Source organism: Serinus canaria, chromosome 1A, assembly GCF_022539315.1.
Source record: "Serinus canaria isolate serCan28SL12 chromosome 1A, serCan2020, whole genome shotgun sequence".
Lineage (NCBI taxonomy): Eukaryota > Metazoa > Chordata > Aves > Passeriformes > Fringillidae > Serinus > Serinus canaria.
This window is the reverse complement of record NC_066314.1, coordinates 36503992-36521650: the sequence shown is the minus strand read 5'-3', so window position 1 is coordinate 36521650 and position 17659 is coordinate 36503992. Positions and strand designations below refer to the sequence as shown.

The following is a 17659-nucleotide window of genomic DNA, read 5'->3' as shown; positions in this document are numbered from 1 at the left end:
TTTCTATAAAATAATAATTTAATCAATTCTCACTTCACCAGAACATAGAACATGGAAATATATGGTATAAACCATTCTTTTCTGAAATATTTTTTTAGCAATTTTTAGTCACTTCTAATTTTTGCTGAGACATACATTTAATAAATAATTTGCCTGTGATAGAACTTGTACAGTCAGTATCAGTCCTTGTTACTTAACACATCAACAGACATAAAAGTACCTTTTTTTCTTGAAGCATTGAATCGTTTTTATTGATCAGATTTGTAGGTTGGGTCAGTGGTCCTGAATTTAATCTAACTGGATTAATTTCAAAAGTTTACATGTATCAGAGACTGCCTTCAGGGACAATCTGTATTCAGCAACGTGAAAACTCAAACTTGGCTTTAGAATGTTCATTTAAACTATTAAAAATTTAGCTGTATGTTTTGATTGTAAAAATATTTTCTTAAAAAAACTTTTGCGATGAGAGATTCACACATGCTAGTGTGACAAATGCTTTTGCTTTTACCCTAATATTCAACATAAAAAGGATTTTGTTTTTCAGAAAAACTTAACAGATATAACTTAAAGTTTAGCAGCAGTTGTTATAAGCTTTATTTCTGACAAATGAACGTCTAAAAATAGTGCTCTTTTGAAGCTCTTAAGCTGCCTTTGTATAAAAACAATTACAGCTGCTGTCTCATGTGATGCTTTATATTGCTGAATTTATATTGCTGGTTTTACTTCTAAGTCTTAGTCAAAACCTTTACTGGGAGGAGGACTAGGCTTCATGTATTTTGGTAGCAAAATTTTAAAGTAATTGTGCCTCTGTAGAAATGAAATCGATCATGTAGTGTTGAGAACAAGCCAGAGGACTTGTTCTGTAATCAAAGTCATCAATTATATAATGTGAAAATAAGGCTAGGCTGTGCCTCTGGGAATATGTGTATGTTTCTCTTAATTTTGTCAGTTTAGAATAAGAATTGTGGGTGGTGATGGACAGGAATGTCCTGAGAGCATTCTTTTCAGAGAAAACCCTGAAGTAGTAAAATGGTCTTGTTTTGTTCCTGTACCTGTTTGGAACCCCAGTCTGCAGTAATATGAATTGCTGGTGATAGAGGGCAACAGGGCATTGGAAAATGAAGAGGTCTTTTTGGCCAAAACAGTCTCATTGCAGTGCCTTAATATCTGGCACCAATGATTAGAAATATATATTCTGCAGGTTTTAGGTAAATACACAGACCCAAGTACCTCTGATGAAGAGAGGGGGTTGGCCAGCAACAGAGGGAGTTTGGTGTGTAAACAGAATGTCAGTTGGAGAAGATAGAGGACAGAATTAGACAGGCTTGTGTTTCAGCCTCTGGCATAGGAGCTGTTTGTACCAGTTCATAGGATTAATCATGCAATGCTAAAATATTTACATGAAAAGCCCCTGCATTGCCATCTCGGGTGACAGGCTGCCCTGCTCTCTGGTGTCACCTTGTAGCTTGGCCAGGGCTGCTTGCAGGGCAGGCAGTGAGACAGGACCTGCTGCGGTGCCTTTTCCCCTCTTGTTTCCTGCACACGTAAGTAATGCACTGTGAGTGGGCATCTGGCTGAGCTCAGGTACCTCTGATCTGTGTGTCTGTTCACAGTGTATTTCTCCAGTTCCATTCTCTTGCTGTCCAACTCCCAGTGACCACTAAAGCAGCTCTGTGCTCCCAGCCATTCAGTCAGTTGCTGGATCTCTGCATAGTTGCAGGCTTCTTGTTCTCTTGTCAGCCACTGGTCTCTTGAATCTAAAATCAGCATAGGGTAGGACAGTTCCAGTCTGAACATAAACTGTTTCCTAGTCTGCAGTATGTTATCTGTACATTAAGAATAAACGCTTTGCCTTGAAAGCCATTGAATTCTTGAATACATTTCATGTTCTACTACTCAAACCTGTCTGATGAGTTCATGGGTTTCACTCTTTGACCTGAATTTAGTCTCTGGCAGGAATAGAAGGTTATTTGCCAAGTGTGCTTGTTTTTTATTTCGGTTTTTCCCAATCAGTCAAGTCCTGTTCCAGAAAGTGCAGAATTGTGAAAGAAGGGTTCCCTCACCTTTCCAATGACGTGTGCTGCAATTGCTGTACATTCATTACAGTGCTTCGCATTTGCACATTGCACTGTCAATTTACAATTCAACACCCTTAGGCAGATGTGAGGGATTAAAAAAAATAATCAGTGTTCTGAGGTCAGGAGTGCAAGACAAGATTGCTGCTTGCAAAGATTTTGATTATGATTTTTCTTTTTTACATTTCCTGCTGTTAAGTCCTGGTTAGAGAGGCAAGATTGGATCCTCTTTAAAGCAGAGCAAGGATTTCACTACTTTATGGAGCACAATTTTTTTATTTGACATATAGAAGATATGTCGTGTTTGGATTTATTTTATTTTTAGGGAGGAAATGTTCATGCTGATCAGTATTCTTGTTTTTTCCTTTTCTACTATTCACAGATTTCAAATGCAGTAAATCCTTAAAGACATAAGTGGAATTTGCCTTTTATCTGTACATGGCTGAGTACAGTGGGATCATAGCCTTGATTGTGGTCTTTGTTAGCAAGGATTTTAAAAATATTCCAGATCAAATATCAGAAAGGCTTACAGGATATTACTGTGTAGTTACCCTCCTTTAGTGCCTATATTTGATGGATGCAGGGGGAGAGAAATTCTGTGCAACTTGATTCTATGGAAATACTCAGATATAAAATATCCTCTTAAATTTAAAACTCCATGGTTTGTCTTGTTTCTTAAGCAATTTCAAATGTTACCTGTGTTTGTAGATGAGCTGAATCTGTGCCTTCTAAATTTGTGTTTGTATGCAAAAGCAGTTAGGCTTGGATCTAGCATTAGCAGGTGCTTGCACATTACTTATGGCTTTAAAGTTTTTTTTCCTTCCAAAACACTTTTCTGAAAGTGGAGTGGTTTTGGAAACATTTTGTGTTATTTCAGCTTTCTTCAGTGCTTCAGTCTTTTGAAACCTCTCCAGCTTAAAATTAATTTAAAAATGCTGTGTATCAAGTCATACGAGCACTAAATTGCTGCTGGAGAGATTCCACTCAGAACAAGTGGCTGAGGCAGTTGCTGTTTACTAATGATGGCTTCTAATAATGGCTTTTCTATAGGCATATTTGTCAGATTTGTTGCCTCTGGCTTTTCTATAGGCATATTTGTCAGATTTGTTGCCTCAACTTTTCTGAACTGCGGAGTCTCTTGAGGTCTTGCCTTTGGCATTGAGGTGCATGTTGTGTTTTAGTTATGAACTAACACTGTTTTCATTGTCCTTCTTTCCCGCTGCTGCTGCTGCTTTTTGTGCACTTGCTTCTTCCTGGCCTGGATTTTTATGTTTGCTGTTCTTCATTCCTCAATTGTATGTGTACACAGCATCATGGTGAGAACAGAGACTCTCCTGGACTATCAAGTAAGTGACTCCTCTCTCCTACATTATGTTTGCACATATGTTCGTAGTAGTTAGCACATATCTTTACATATAGTTGCTGGGATAAATAGGTTTTCTTCTGTATCATACTTGAGAAGTTGAAGTGTGATGAAAATTTGCTGTTGGAAAAGTATTTTGCCTGGCATACCACTCATCCAAAAGTTTCCCTACCATAGCCTTTATTTTTTTAGTGGGAAAAGTTTATTCTTCACCTCTCCCAGTCATGGCCAGGAAAAAAAATATTGTATATTATTTATCTGGAAGGAAAATAAAAGCTATTTTTATCAGTTTGAAATGAAACTTTCAAATGCTATTGTAGTACAGATAGTAAAGATATGAAAATAATGGCTCAGAAAAAGGTTTTATTTTTGAGCGTGTCGATTTCTAGTGCTATGGGTGGTTCCCTTAATTTCAATAATTTTACATATTCAGAATTGAACAGGAGTGTATATATACTATAATTCTTCAGGATTGGATCTGGTGAGGTGCTAGGGAAAACTTCAGATGTGTGTATGTGCTTACATGCAGCCAAAGACTTATTGGTGCCATTGGTTTGTGAGCATTAGTATGATAGTATGGCAGAGTAATTTTGCCTGGGATTAAGAGTTTGTCTATGTGGGAAAAGGAATGGTGCAGGTACAAATTGTTTATTTTTTCTATGAGAAATCTGTGCAGAAGCTGTGGTTTTAGCTGATATACCTTATAACAGACATTAAAAAACAGTGTTGAATTGAGTTGTAATAAACATTTTCCCGTATATGATGTCCTTGTGCTATTTTCAGTGGTATAGGCACTTTCACAGGCTCTTTATAGAAACAGAAGTGGCAATCTGACTCTCCAGATTTTTTTTCATAGCTTTACCTGAAATAAATTCAGGGGCTGTAAAGACCCCAATTTATATTTCTTCTAAGGTATGACTTGTACTGACAAACTTTTGTATTAGTAATTTGATGACCAGTATGATGAATATGAACAAAGTATGTCTTCTCAACTCTCAACAGTTCTGTTGGTATTGAAATGTGACCTCTAAAGAGTCACGAGGAGGCTTTGATTATTACTATTTGTTGTTTCTTCTCTAAAATAATGCCTTGTCTTCTCCCTCACCTCAGAGCAAATGTCTGAACATTAGGATGAGGCATTTTGCAAGAGGGGGGACAACTTCCTACTAGTGGCTGCTATGGTGTGAATAAATAGTTATGTTCTTAACTGATTTATTTCCATTTGTTTAGTACTTTTATGCTTCTTTGTTTAAAAAGGAGATTTTAAAACTCTCCTGCCAATCATTCTTCAGCTTTTTAGGTGGGATTTCTGAAAAACCCACTTGGTTTAAGAAGTTCACCTTGAATACCTGGGCATATGAAGTGCTTGCCATATGGTATTCTATATTAGGTGATACATAAACTCTGTTTGGTAGGAAAAGAGCCTTTCTGACAGTTCTAGGAGTTGTTGCAGGACCTAATTGACTCCTAATGAAGGAATATGAATTTTACAGTGAGCTTGAAGCTTGTAGTCCCATTAGTATGACTGAGTCCCCACTGCTGAATGTAAATCATGCTTTAGTAACACTCATGTGCAGAGCTTGCTTATGCTGCAGGTTACTGAAAACTTCTGCCTGAGAAACTACTGTATTGTGACAGCTTTAAGAAACCTTTGGAATTCCCAAAGCTTAAAAAAGAGTTAGCAGTGCTGCATGGTGCCTATTCACAAATAATCCTTCTGCACAGGTTACTCAGGAGAGGGTTGCTAGTGCAGTTCCTGCTGTGGAGCCCACGGTGTCACCTGCTGCGGTGGCATAGGGGCTGGTAGGGGCACCTGCAGAGCACAGTAGGCTGAGAAATCCCATCCCTGAAGAAGCTGAGTGGCCAGTGGCTTGTCAAAAGGAGTTTTTAGCTAGTTGGGTGAAAGCTGGTCTTCCTTTAGTGCACTGTACACCTTAAATCTTTAAAACGAGTATAGCTCACTCTCCTTGCAGCGACCCATTTTGTGCAAACCTGTGAAGCAGCTGTTTTCTTACCCCCTTTTGTTTTCACATACAAGACCTGTGGTATGGTCTCTTCTCAAGACTTCAGCAAGTGCCTTGCTCCCCCTTTCCCTTACTTGTAGTTGCAGAACAATAAACAGCTAGTTTGGCATGAATGGAAAAGCAAAATCAGACACTACTTTGAAATTCAGCTTCTGGCACTGATGATGGACTTGAAGTCTGAACTGGTAAAATGAGCTCGTTGCCTCCCTTGTCCATTTCCTCACATATTTTTCCTCAGCAGCAGTTCACATAGAGAATAGTTTGTCTGGAGCAGAGCTTTAGATGCTTATCTGATGTAGAAAAATAATACAGGTGGGTGTACTGCAATCCTTGCATTCTTCATAGAATCATTTAGGATGGAAAACACATTTAAGAATCATCAAGTCCTGCTGTTAACCCAGCATTTCCAAGTCCACTACTAAAGCATGTCCCCAAGTGCCACAGTTTACACATTGTTTAAATACCTCTGGGTTTGGTGACACTTCCACGGGCAGCCTCTTCCAATGCTTGAGAAGCCTTGTGGTGAAGAAATGTTTTCTAATGTTTAGACTGGATAGTCTAAACCTCTCATGCCACAACTTGAGGCTGTTTCCTCTTGTCCTGTCACTTGTTACGTGGAAGAAGCCACTTTTCAGGTAGTGGTAGGGAGCAGTAAAGTCTACCCTGAATCCCCTTTTCTCCAGGCTAAAAAACCCCAGCTCCCTCAGCCATCCTCATCAGACTTGTGCTCTGGACCCTTCACTATCTTCCTTGCCCTTCTCTGGACACTCAGGCACCTTTTTATTTTTTCATACCACTTTGTGTTCATTCCAGGTTTTGCTGCAAAATGTTTCCACTACTGTAATAAGAGTAGTGATAAAGCTAAGAAGGCCTTTGTACTTTGCAGAGTCCATCCAGAGAATAGAACTTGTTTGGTTTGACTCAAATCTTCTGCTGAACTTTTAAGGAAAGCTTGGGAACTCTTAAAATCATCTGTGTTGTAAGTTCCAGTCTTTTCTTTAGTAAATATTGCTTGTTTCCCTCTTTGAACACGTTGTCAGTATATCTGTTTTCACACAACAGGTGTTACAGAGTCATTCTTTGACTATGAAAAAGGTACAGTTTTGTTGTCTGCAGGTTAACAAAATGTACAGAAACTATAAAACAGGATGGCTGGCCAGGTGGTCCTAGAAATAGGTAGGAAGACACCAGACAAGTCTTTCAGACTGATGAGGTTCAAGGAGAGTAATTCTTCTGATTTAGGCCTTTGCCTTGACAGAATTTGTACATGATTTGTATTGTTAAAACTTGTTTCTTGTGTATATACAGACACTGATCTTAGCTTTCTGGAATGTTGGTACACTTGATCTGGCAAGCTGTTTCCGCGGGTTGGCTGAGTTGAGGCTAGTTAAACCAAAAGCTATCTCAAAGTAGCAAAGAAAAGAAGTATTTCAGAAGATAAGAAACAGCTCAATGCTGTATCTTTATTGAGTATCAGCCTTTCCAACCTCATGCTAATTTTTGTTTCCATCTTTTGCCTCATGTCTTAGACCAGTCTTACTGGCTTCTTTCTGCCATCCTCTCCAAAGCAAATATCTGGTTTGAAAACCTCAGTTTTAGAATGAAATGTTTTGCAACAGAACAGTTGAATACCAGTTTCATAAACAGCAGTGAAGTTCTTAATAGAAATCTATGCACAAGCACATAACATCTTTGAATGAGCATCCATTTTGTATTTCAGCGGTGGTAACAAACAGTGATGAGCAGCCTGTAACTCCAGGAAAAATGAACCAGCACCAGGGGAAAGAAGGCTATTTTACTCCAACCAAAGAGTTACTTCAACCATGTCTCAGTCCAGGAAGTGCCCATAGTCATGGTAAGACAAAGTTATTCTTTACAGAGGTTTTAAAGAACTTAAATTCTAACATTAGTTATATGTTCCAAATATTGGTTCAAAATCATTGCCTTTTACAATAAACAGGTAAGGAAGGAAGCATGTTGAAAATTTGTATGTAATTATTTGTATCTTTGTGTTAATCTGAAACAGAAAAAATGCATTACGTGATGCACTAGTTTATTAAGGCATGCTATGATTTGTTTGATGGGAGAGCAGTTCACATGATAAATGAGTGTTTGTGCAGTCCTGTAAAACCCACAGTAATGTTCTTTTCTCAGTATTCCAGTTGTGTCTTTATGCAGCAGTGTTATGATGTATCATAAGTGGAACTTTTGTGGAAAAATGCATCAAATTAATTCAATAATAAAGAAGTAATTCAGTTACTTCTACTGAGAGATCCTTCTCTTTAGAAAAAGAAAAAAAAAAAAAAAAGAAAAGTCTTGACACATTTTTTTGCCAGCTTTCAAGTGGTCCCTCTGCCTTGCTAAACCTGTTGAAAACAAACTCTGTGTATCCATGAGAACTGACTGGATGGAAAGTGAAACTGATTAGTAGACCTGACATGCTGATAGACTATTTAAGAAACAAAAAAACCAAGCAATAGTTGGTCTCCTTGTGCTTATTTGCATTTGAAACTACTTGCATTTGTTGCTCAGGAAATCATTGGACATCTTTCTTGGGGTGTGTGAAGTTCATAGTGAAAACTTCAGGCTTTAAAAATTAATATTTTCTTCCCTTTTACTGTTGGCAGCCATGATAGTCATCCATGCTTTCCTTTAGTTTTTTTCATGAATAGTGTTCCTGACATGGTTTTATATTTTTAACTGGTTTTGGTATGAGTCTCCCTAACTGCCATAGCTTGCTTTCTCAAAGTAATGATACTAGTGTTTCAGAGTAATAAAGGCAGTGTCTTAGGTAACTTTGAATCATATTCCTGTTGTCTCATTCAGTTCTATTAGACAAGAAAAAAACTCTGAAACAAAGACAGTTGTTACTGTGCTGAATCTGGTAGTATTTCAGTGTATTTTAAAGTTATTCTGGTAGTATTTTTGGTACTACACACAGCTAGCTCGGATATATTTTCTAATGCCTGGTGTTACTGCACTGGAACAGGACTTGATGTCCTCTGGCTTATGTCAAGCTTAGTCTAGAAATATTTTCTGTATAATATAAATAAAACTTGTTTGTAATTTTTATTATGTTGAAAGAACTTTTGGTTATTTTCTTTCTGTACTGTGTTGTGTGTATCCTTTATTAGACGATTGCTGGTGTTATGTAAGTGTATTTGAAAATTCTAATAAACTCTTCCTTTTAATATTGATGTTCCCACTAAGTTATAAAGTCAAACTGTAGTGTTTCTTCATGACTTTCACTCATAGGAAAATGATTAAAATGGGCTCGAAAAGCCCTTGATTGTTCTACATCAAGCTCCTTGCAGACACTGAGTTTTCTCTCCACGTATTTTTTTTTCTGAATATTTCAGGGCTTATATAAGTGAATTTAAGCCAGTTAAATATATTTGTGCCTTTTTTAGCATCAGTCATTACTGACTTAGTTTTCCAGGAGCACTACTGGATATAAGGCTGTACTTTAATGAGACAAGAAATTTGGCTTGTATTCAGTTTTAGTAGAGAAATTGTACAATGTGGGCTAGGCTTCAGCAACCCACAATTACTGTCTTGTAGCCTGTCTACAGCTTGGGAGCTGATTTTTTTTGAGTGGATTGACCAACATTTAAAAATCAGGTGAATATTCGATGGCAGTTATTCCTATGGCAATAGTACAGTGCTGGCAAAAATGTAGGCTTATTACATTGGAGAAAAAGAGATGTAGTGGAAGCTTGAAAAATATGAAGTAGAACAGAGCTTAATATGATGGAGAGAGGCTGTTGTAACTGAAATCCAGTTAACCAAGGTCTTTACAATGTGCCTGTGGTACGGTATAATGAGATAGGAAATGTTTAGATACAGAATTTGAAGTCATTTAAAGGAACTAAATGGAAATACTTTTAGTCACTGACATCTGAAGTCATCCTTAGGAGATGAGTAATGGAAATAAACTATTCAGTATCATGCTAGGCACAGAATAACAGAGAATCAAAACAGAAAAATGTATGATACCATTACAAAGAACTGATATATATTTCTAAGGGAGAACTGTGGCACAGGCTTTTGCTGCTGGGCAGTTGGATGTTGTGCAGTGCTGTTTGGCCACTTTTACCTGGGCTGTTTCCCTCTGCCTGAATAAAAAGCACCTGTGTTGCAAGGCTGCTTAGGCATAGAACCTGTAGCTCAAAACCAGGTGAGTTGGAATGAAACCAAGCCTGTGATGGGGCAGTCTCTGGAACAACCAGCACTAACTTTGGTGTTAATGGGGAAACCACCATGGCTGTCCAGCAACTGTCTAGGGACAGATATGCTCAGTGACTGTTGTTTGGAAAATCTACTGTAACATGCTTAATTTGTGTCATCTGCTTGTGTTTTAAATAAGATCCTAATGACAAGAATTACAAATATGGTTAAAACTATGAGTCTTAAAGCAAGGGAAGGGAGGTGAACATTTAACATCAGTTTGAGCCACTCACCTCTTATTTGGAACAAAGAGAACCATGTAATATGTCAATGTAAAGTTGTAAGTGGTATGTATTTTATAATTTTAGGTGCTGCTGTGTATAAGTACTTTGTTTTCATTTCTGACCATTGCTCTGGATTTCAGAAAGCTTCTATTTTCCTGTACTTGGTTTCTTAGTTTAAGACATGTCTTCCTCCTCCCTCACTCCTGTCGCTCTTGTGAGATGGAGCTTAGTATGTTGTCTGAGACAGAGATGGGGATCCTCTTGGAGTCCAATACAGATTTATTTTATAAATGTAGGGTACAGTTTGATCTGGCAGCATTGTCTAGTGGCTGTTCAGCAAAAGTCTATTTAAAATGTCACTGTTCTATGTAAGCTTTGCACTGTTTTACAAAATATTTTCAAGATCCTTGAAGCTAAACTGTCCTTTATTCTGAGGCTGAAGTAGCTTACCTGTGGGTTACATGTGTAGGTGTGGAGGTCACACTCACTTCCATAGGAAGCTTTAGCAAGGTTCTTTGATGGAAATGTATTAAAATAAGGGATGGTAGAGATTTTTCCAGTTTTATTGGAAAAAAAAAAAGATTTTAACTTTTTTATATAGAAAGTTTAGAATTTTAGAGGCCAAACCCTAACTCACCCATGTATAGCATTGATCCTGAGATGGGCTTTTAATTTTAATTTTTGTGGATTTAATTTATTCCTGCCTTGTCCATCAAGTAGTTAACTAGAGCATCAGAATAGCCTAATCCTGATCATAATGCTCCAACTAATGTGTCTTAAACAGACTAAATTATTATATTATGTTTTTTTGCTCAATATTTTTAGACTTGTCAGACTTGGAGTAGAATCTAAATAATTCAGTAGCCTTTTTATGGAAACTGTAATGATTTTGGGGAGTTAAATTTATCTATGAAGCTTTGCTTATGTTTGTAGGATGGTGTGTCCCTAGGCCCCAGTGGGCAGCATGGCCTTTCCAACTCACCAAGACCATATTTTTTTAAGTGTAGTCATATAAATATTAGTATTGCTAAATCACCTCTCAGTTCTAGCAGCTGACACACAGATAGTATGGTGCTAATTTAGCTCATATTCCATGTTTGCATTCAGTGGTTAAAAATATTATTAACTATTAATGAAAAAAACAATTAAACTTTTATCGAACTTGCTTTTGGAAAGTTTCCTTTTTTGACCTAGCATGTGGCCAAAAGGAATAATTGACAAAATTATTTTGTTGCAGTTGAAAAATTAACATTGAAAACACCAAGTACAAGACTGCATTTTCAAAAGTTGTAGAGCAGAACTCTGCTTGCTGATGTCATCTGTTTATGTCAAATTATCCCTGGTAAAGTGAATTCTTGTAAATCTTATTAACTCAAGCATACTGATTTATTTCTTTGATAAAATGAAATAATGCAGAAATAGTGATCACATAAAATTTGTTTAAAAAGTCAGCAGTCTCCTTATAAATTATTAATAATGTATTTAACTTAGCAATATTTTCTTAAAACATATTTCAAACTTTTTATGAAGACATCACAGATGCTTAAATAGCAATATTTGTGGTAAATAAAGAAATCTATTTAAGATAGTATTATTAAAAATTCTGTAATAGAATGCTTGAAAATGTCAGACTTTTCTGTATTTTTCCTGTCTTTATTTAAAACATCAGTGAGATGCAGATGAGGTGAAAATGTGTCCTTGTGGATGTGTGTGTCCAGAAGGAGCCTGACAGGAGATAAGAAACAGGATCTGCCTTTCTTTTCCAGCGGAGCACTAGCAGTTGTTGATTAAATTTGATTTAGCAATGCAATTAAAAATATATTGTGTTACATGACTGAGAAACAGAAGTGGTTTAGATGCAGGGAGGAGGGTTGACAGTGAAACAAAATTACATCTGCTAGTGATGATGACCATGAACTGGAAGGAAGTTAAGGTGATTTTGGGGAAGAGTGCAGGCATTTTTGGCTGTGCTGAACTTGTACTTTAAACAACTCCAGAGGAAACATTTAAAGGATATGCTAGTGCTAGGATTTTAATCCACAGGGTGCTGCATTTTTGGAGAGAATAGGAATTTAACTATTTTTGTATGTGAGAAGGTGGAAAGCGAAGAACAGGCATTTTCAAGGAGTAGGTCCTAAAGAATAGTTATTAGCTGTTGAAGGGATGAGATGCCTTTGGAGCCTTAATGACCCAGAAAATATCAAACTCAGATGTTGCTGCCTGCCCTGGAGATACAGCAATGCATCTCCTCTTAACCAGCTGTCAGTGGAAGACAAGTTACTGTGGACCAGTAGAAGGAAAGATGCAGCCCTGTGACAGTGAACTCAAAGCCTTTTTTGAAGTATTAGCAGCTCTACCTGAGACAGTCACTTGGCTGTGGTGCTCTGGACACATTTCTGCCAAAGGTTCTTTCATATGGATGCATGAGGCTGAAGCCACAGCAGTGGGGAACTGCCTTGGAGCTGGGGCTGCCCATAATTACAGCAGATGGATGCATTGAGCACAGCTGAGATTGTAACTCCACTGGGAGTTATCACTGCTAAAATGCTAGTATGGGCTGGTATTTTTTTTTTTTTCAGCTAGTGCTTTCAGTGTGTTAGTAATCCTTGTCGATGAGAGTATTTGGCCTGCAGATGGCAAAATCCTGTTAATCCATTTGGTTCCAAACCAAGCTGTTTCCTGGATAGATGGGCTATATTTTGTATTTAATAGTGATTTCTGGTTTTCTTTTTACATTTCCTATGTATTTACTTTCTACATGTAGGCAGACTTAGTCATGGAGTGACTTCATGCAGTCTCTTTCTTCCCTTCACTGTGTCTGTTCTTTGAATAAAAAAGCTAAGAATGGCTAAATAACTTACTATCTTGACACAGTAAGAAAAATTTGCTTAGCATGTCATCCTTTCTACTTCACTTCATCTTCCCATAACTGTGTCTAGTTGTCTCACTGCTAAGGAAGAACTGTTAAAGTTCTACTTGAGGCTCTCCAAAAAGCTTTTTTCTTAATACTTCAATATTAACAGTAAGTGTTGCTTCTGAAGTAAGGCGTCTTCTCTGCAGAGTTAAATGCATTTAATGTCTTAGAAATATGTTAAGATGTTGCTTTCTCCTGCCACATAAGAATTTTTTCTAAAACCTTGCAAACCCTCATGCTTGGAGACTCTTAGTCTTTCTTGTTTTATTAGGAGGCATTTTAATTTGTCTTGCCGTGCTTTTGATGATGAGGAAGTATTTTGTAATCAGCAGTGTGTGGGAGCCATGGGCACTGGTTGTTCCTCAGGTGGCACTGGATTAATGCCTGTTAATCCTGCTGCAGGGTCCTGAGCCTAGGGACACAGGTGGTCACTTTTCAGTTTTTCAACAGAGCGTGGAAGTGAAGCCCCAGTTCCACAAAACTGTATAACCTATTTGGAGTAGCTTTAGTGATGCTGGTCTTAAATGGGATGTGAGTGAGGCACTGGTCACGGTAGGAGGAAGCAGCTTGAGCCCAAAATAATCTGATCTTAGTCTGTGTTATAAAACTGAATTTCCTGTAAAATGTTTTAAGTTTTGCTGTGTGTGGTTAGTCTCCTGAATACATGCTCTTGACCTCCTGCTTTCTTACTGCCATGCGTACTCTGGCACATTCCTCTCTGCAAGTCATTGTGTTTATTAGAACTTGCCATTTCTGAAATGCTGCTCCACCCAGTATTTGTGGCTTGGGTAAATTGCATATTCTGCTTTCTGTGTGGGTTATAGCTTTATGAAAGTGGTACTGGGTTTAAAAGGCACAGCAGTGATTGATGTGAAACATCTCAAGCAAGTTCTCTTTCTTCATGTCAGTCTCTGCAGGACTGGCCTACTTGAACCTGAGCTGTGACTTAGAGAATTTCATAAGGGTTGAGATGACAATGTTGAAAGCTGAGCAGTGAGCAAAGCTATTTACTCTGTGTGGGAGGAGCTGAGCAGGCTGTCAGCAAGCAAGGAGGTGCAGCCATGTACAGTTGCCAGCAGTGCGTTGGGAGTCTTGATGCTTGTTGGTCACCACTCTCAGGCTTGCCTCTGGAATTACTCCTCAGCTAAACTGCACTGGACTTGGAAATACCAGAGAACAGAAGAATATTTGGTGAAAGAAATTTACCTCTCTGAACTACTCTCCAACTTGTAGCCTCATGGTTTAGGTATAATTTTTTTCTGAATCAAATATCAGTGCAGAAGGCAAGTATATCTTTAATACCCTTTTTATTAAATAGGAAAAAACCACTTTTACTTCAAATCCACATGTGAAAATCAGTTGTTGGATAAAACCTTCTTAGGTATGATTGTCTACCTGTTCTTTTTCTGTTCTACCTGTTTCTTTTTCTGTTTTCTGCATGCTACAAAATAATTCTCTACTGCATGTAGAGAATTATATATGACCTTTTCATGGACTGGGTGGAGTATTCTACTGGAAAAGGTAGTAATGTTGAAATGTCAGGGCAAATTACTGTCAAAATTGCAGGGCAAGTCTGAAAAAACTTCTGCTTTCCTCTACTTCACCAGACTTTCCTTCTTCTTTCTTTTCTCTCTAGCTTTCACAGAGTTTGGTGTTAAGAAGATTTTAGCTTTTCCTTGGGTACCTATAAGGGGAAAAGGATTTTTTTTTTACTTTGCATCACTATCCATAGTCTTACTAGTTACTGTATTACTGCATCAATATTAGGTTTTAGAATGTGTTAGTTATTCTAAACTTCTAAAATCTCTATAAAAAGGATTATTATAGTGAAAATTCCTTATTTGGATAGTCCAGATAGATTTGATTTGAGTTCAATTTTTTTGAATTCATGCCTTTACAATTCAGAGAGATCTTTTTTGTTAAGACTGGTTTTTTCAGCTGTAAATATTTTTCCAGTTTTAAAACATTTCCAGGAGAAATGTTTTAAAACTAAACCCAGATGTTGTCAAAAGTGTTCACAAGTTGTCAGAACTCCACATATCTTCTATTTGACTTTGTTTTGTACAATGAGATTTTACATTTTGCTCCAGGCAATATCCTGGAAGAATGTTTTAAGCAAGGGATTAGGATTGGTTTTTCAGCCAGTATTTACTATTTACTGTTGAAGTCCTGATTCAATATCTGATGGGAGAAATGCATTCTCTCCTTTCGAAAAATATATACATTAAATAAGTTTTGCTCCTCTAAAGAGATTGGCTGAGAATGGATTCTTGTGCTCCCCCCTGCCCTCCTGCCCCAAGATACATGAACTAAATATTTCAGTCATGTAGGAATTTTTGTGTTCTTACTGATACAAGTGTTTTATAAAACAGAGAAACCGGGAAAATTTTTTTCTGTTTCAGTGGCATACTTAGTCTAGTGTCTCCTGTGGTGACTTAAACTTTTATTATTAAAAAGCTCATGTATTCATGCATAGATACACTGTGTCATGGACTTAATGCTTTTGAGCTGATACCTCCCTGCCATGTCTGACTTCTGCAGTTGGCTGTAGCTCTGTTTGTGAGTACCTGAAACTGTATAAACTTCTAAGCTGTGTATGAGAGTGCATTTTCTAAGTATATCAATTCTTAACACATTCAAAACTAATATCAAAAGGATAGAAAGCTGCCTGGAACGTCAGTCCAAGATCACAAAGTCTGATTTGATCAGTAGATGAACCTATTCTGCCTGAATTTATTATCAGGAAGGAGAGAGGAAGAAAAAGCATTTATGGGATTTTTTGGTCTTTGCAGGGGGAGGGGTGAGGAGATGAAGGAGGAAGCTTAAATTAGATTTTTTCTTTTCCTCCTCGGCTGTAGTGGTGAGAGTCATATTTTGGTAAAAGACTCAGAGCCTGCCTTTCCTTTGTTGCTGTTGAGTTAAAGCAGAAGGTGCTTAGAATCCCTGGATAACAGCTTCCTTGATTGGAGAGAGCCTCAGAGAGGGGAAATGTAACATTGTCTGTATTGAAATTCTTAATTTTATCCCCCCAAAGAATTCAGTTTCAGTTCTAAATGGAGAAAAGGGCATAGGAAGGAGAAAGAGGTATTTTAATCTGTTCCTGTTTACAGTTTGACTACAAGAGCAGTGTCAAGGGACCTGAGAGTTCATGGAGAGAAGTAAGGGAAAGGCCTTCAGGATTATGTTGTTTCCTGAAACCCCTGGAAATGCAGCTGCTCCTTAGGAAGGTGAACAGAAGGTGGCAGAGAAGACCCAGCTGTGAAGCAAGCTGGTGGGCTGGCAGGTAGGGCCCAGGGCTGGAGGCAGATGCAGATGGTGCAGGTGTCTGATGGAGGAGCCTCCCCCCTTCGATCTGTGTGAGCCATTCCAGAACGAGAGACATGGACACGGCTGGATACCAGTGTCAGCAGAGTGCTCTGGGCAGGGTCACAGCCCTGGCTCTGAAACAGGAGATAACAGCCCCATTAACTGGGCAAGGTAGGTCTGTAATGAGAGGATACAGTTCCTGCTCTGTGTAAGAGGAGTTCTACTGCAGCTTTCTCTTGATTTTAATTAGGAAAAAAAACCAAAATGCGTGTTACGAATAGATTTGAACCACGGTATTTGCTCTGTTTTGTAGTTAGGACAGATCTGGAGAAGTGATATGAAGCTGTGTTTATTAAAACAAAAGAAAACCAAAACAAAACCAAACAGGAAAAAAACTTGTGTTCTCCCTCCTTGCATTTCCTCATTGCCCCTCCACTCCACTCCTTTAGTTTTTTAGCTGCTTCTTCTGTTCCTTCTGGGACATCTGGACAAGGATTGTTTCAGCTGAAGGAAGAGTGAGACACAGGATTGGATAAATGGAGACAGGCCTGAATACTTGATGCTTATCCAGTTTTTCCTATTGCTGTGCTTAAGTGAATCGTGTTTTTCATATAGCATATAATGGTTTCTATTGATGGCTCTCTGTGCCTCATCTTTGCTTTTTCTGATACCTCTTTTTACCTTGTCATATATTGGGAAGTTAACTACACTTCTTTGTATAAGGCCATAGAGTAAACAGTATTGTTTGAGGGTTAATCATGTTCATGCTGCTATTGATTTAATTTATGGCATGTGATTCACTTTGTAACAAAAGGAGAGTATGGAATAAGGTAAGAATTCAGGTTCTTATTTTCAAGGCAGATCTTGGTGTCCTGTTGTCCTGTTTTTTAGTAGAGAAGCTTTCACAAACCTGTTTTGTCAGAAGTAAAGATTCATGGGGAAACTGGGACCAGCAGAGAAACATCAAATGGGAAGGAAGTTCCACATTTGCAAGAGGGTGCCTGTGCACACTAGTCCTTGCAGCAAAGAAGCTGCTGATGTGACGAGCAGTGGATGAAGGTGGTTAGGGAGGGATTATTTGACTTCATTATGGTAGCTGCCAGCAGGAGGAGTTTGGATCAGCAGATTTCTAGTCTTGAATCACAGTTTACTGGAATCCTTTTTGTGTTTAAAATTTAAGCTGGCCCATTTAAGTGTTTTATTCATTGAATAAAATATTTGGGGCATTAATAATAAAAAGCCTTTTTTGTGGAGATTATTTAGGGCAGCTCTTCCATGAGTCAGGCTGGTTTGTTTATAAAAATATGGGAGAGTTTTAAGAAGAAAAAGCAATTGCCTCACCTTTTAAAGAAAAATAAGAAATGAAGATGTAGAGGCCATAGTAGTCAGTTGGCAAAAACTAGTTAGGTGTGTGCCTGAACAGGAAAGTTCAATTTGGCTGCATAATGCAAACGATTGACTCCCTTTTCTGATTCCCATAGCGTACCACAGTATCAAACAGGGAAGCCACAAAGCTCATGAGTTGT

At 38.0% G+C, this 17659-nt stretch overlaps 1 protein-coding gene across 8 annotated transcripts in view; it reads left to right on the top strand.

Annotated features, from left to right (window-relative positions):
- OSBPL8 (oxysterol binding protein like 8) overlaps window positions 1-17659 on the top strand; it is a 93712-nt gene that overhangs the window by 30633 nt on the left and 45420 nt on the right. For 3 of the 8 annotated variants that reach the window (XM_050982261.1, XM_050982239.1, XM_018910147.3), the window contains exons 3-4: window positions 3385-3421; window positions 7183-7317. In XM_050982261.1, coding sequence (XP_050838218.1) covers window positions 3385-3421; window positions 7183-7317 — 172 coding nt within the window. Of the gene's footprint in view, window positions 1-3384; window positions 3422-6348; window positions 6442-7182; window positions 7318-17659 lie in introns of all 8 variants that reach the window. The other 5 variants (XM_018910150.3, XM_050982248.1, XM_050982244.1 and 2 more) reach the window with 3 other exon arrangements.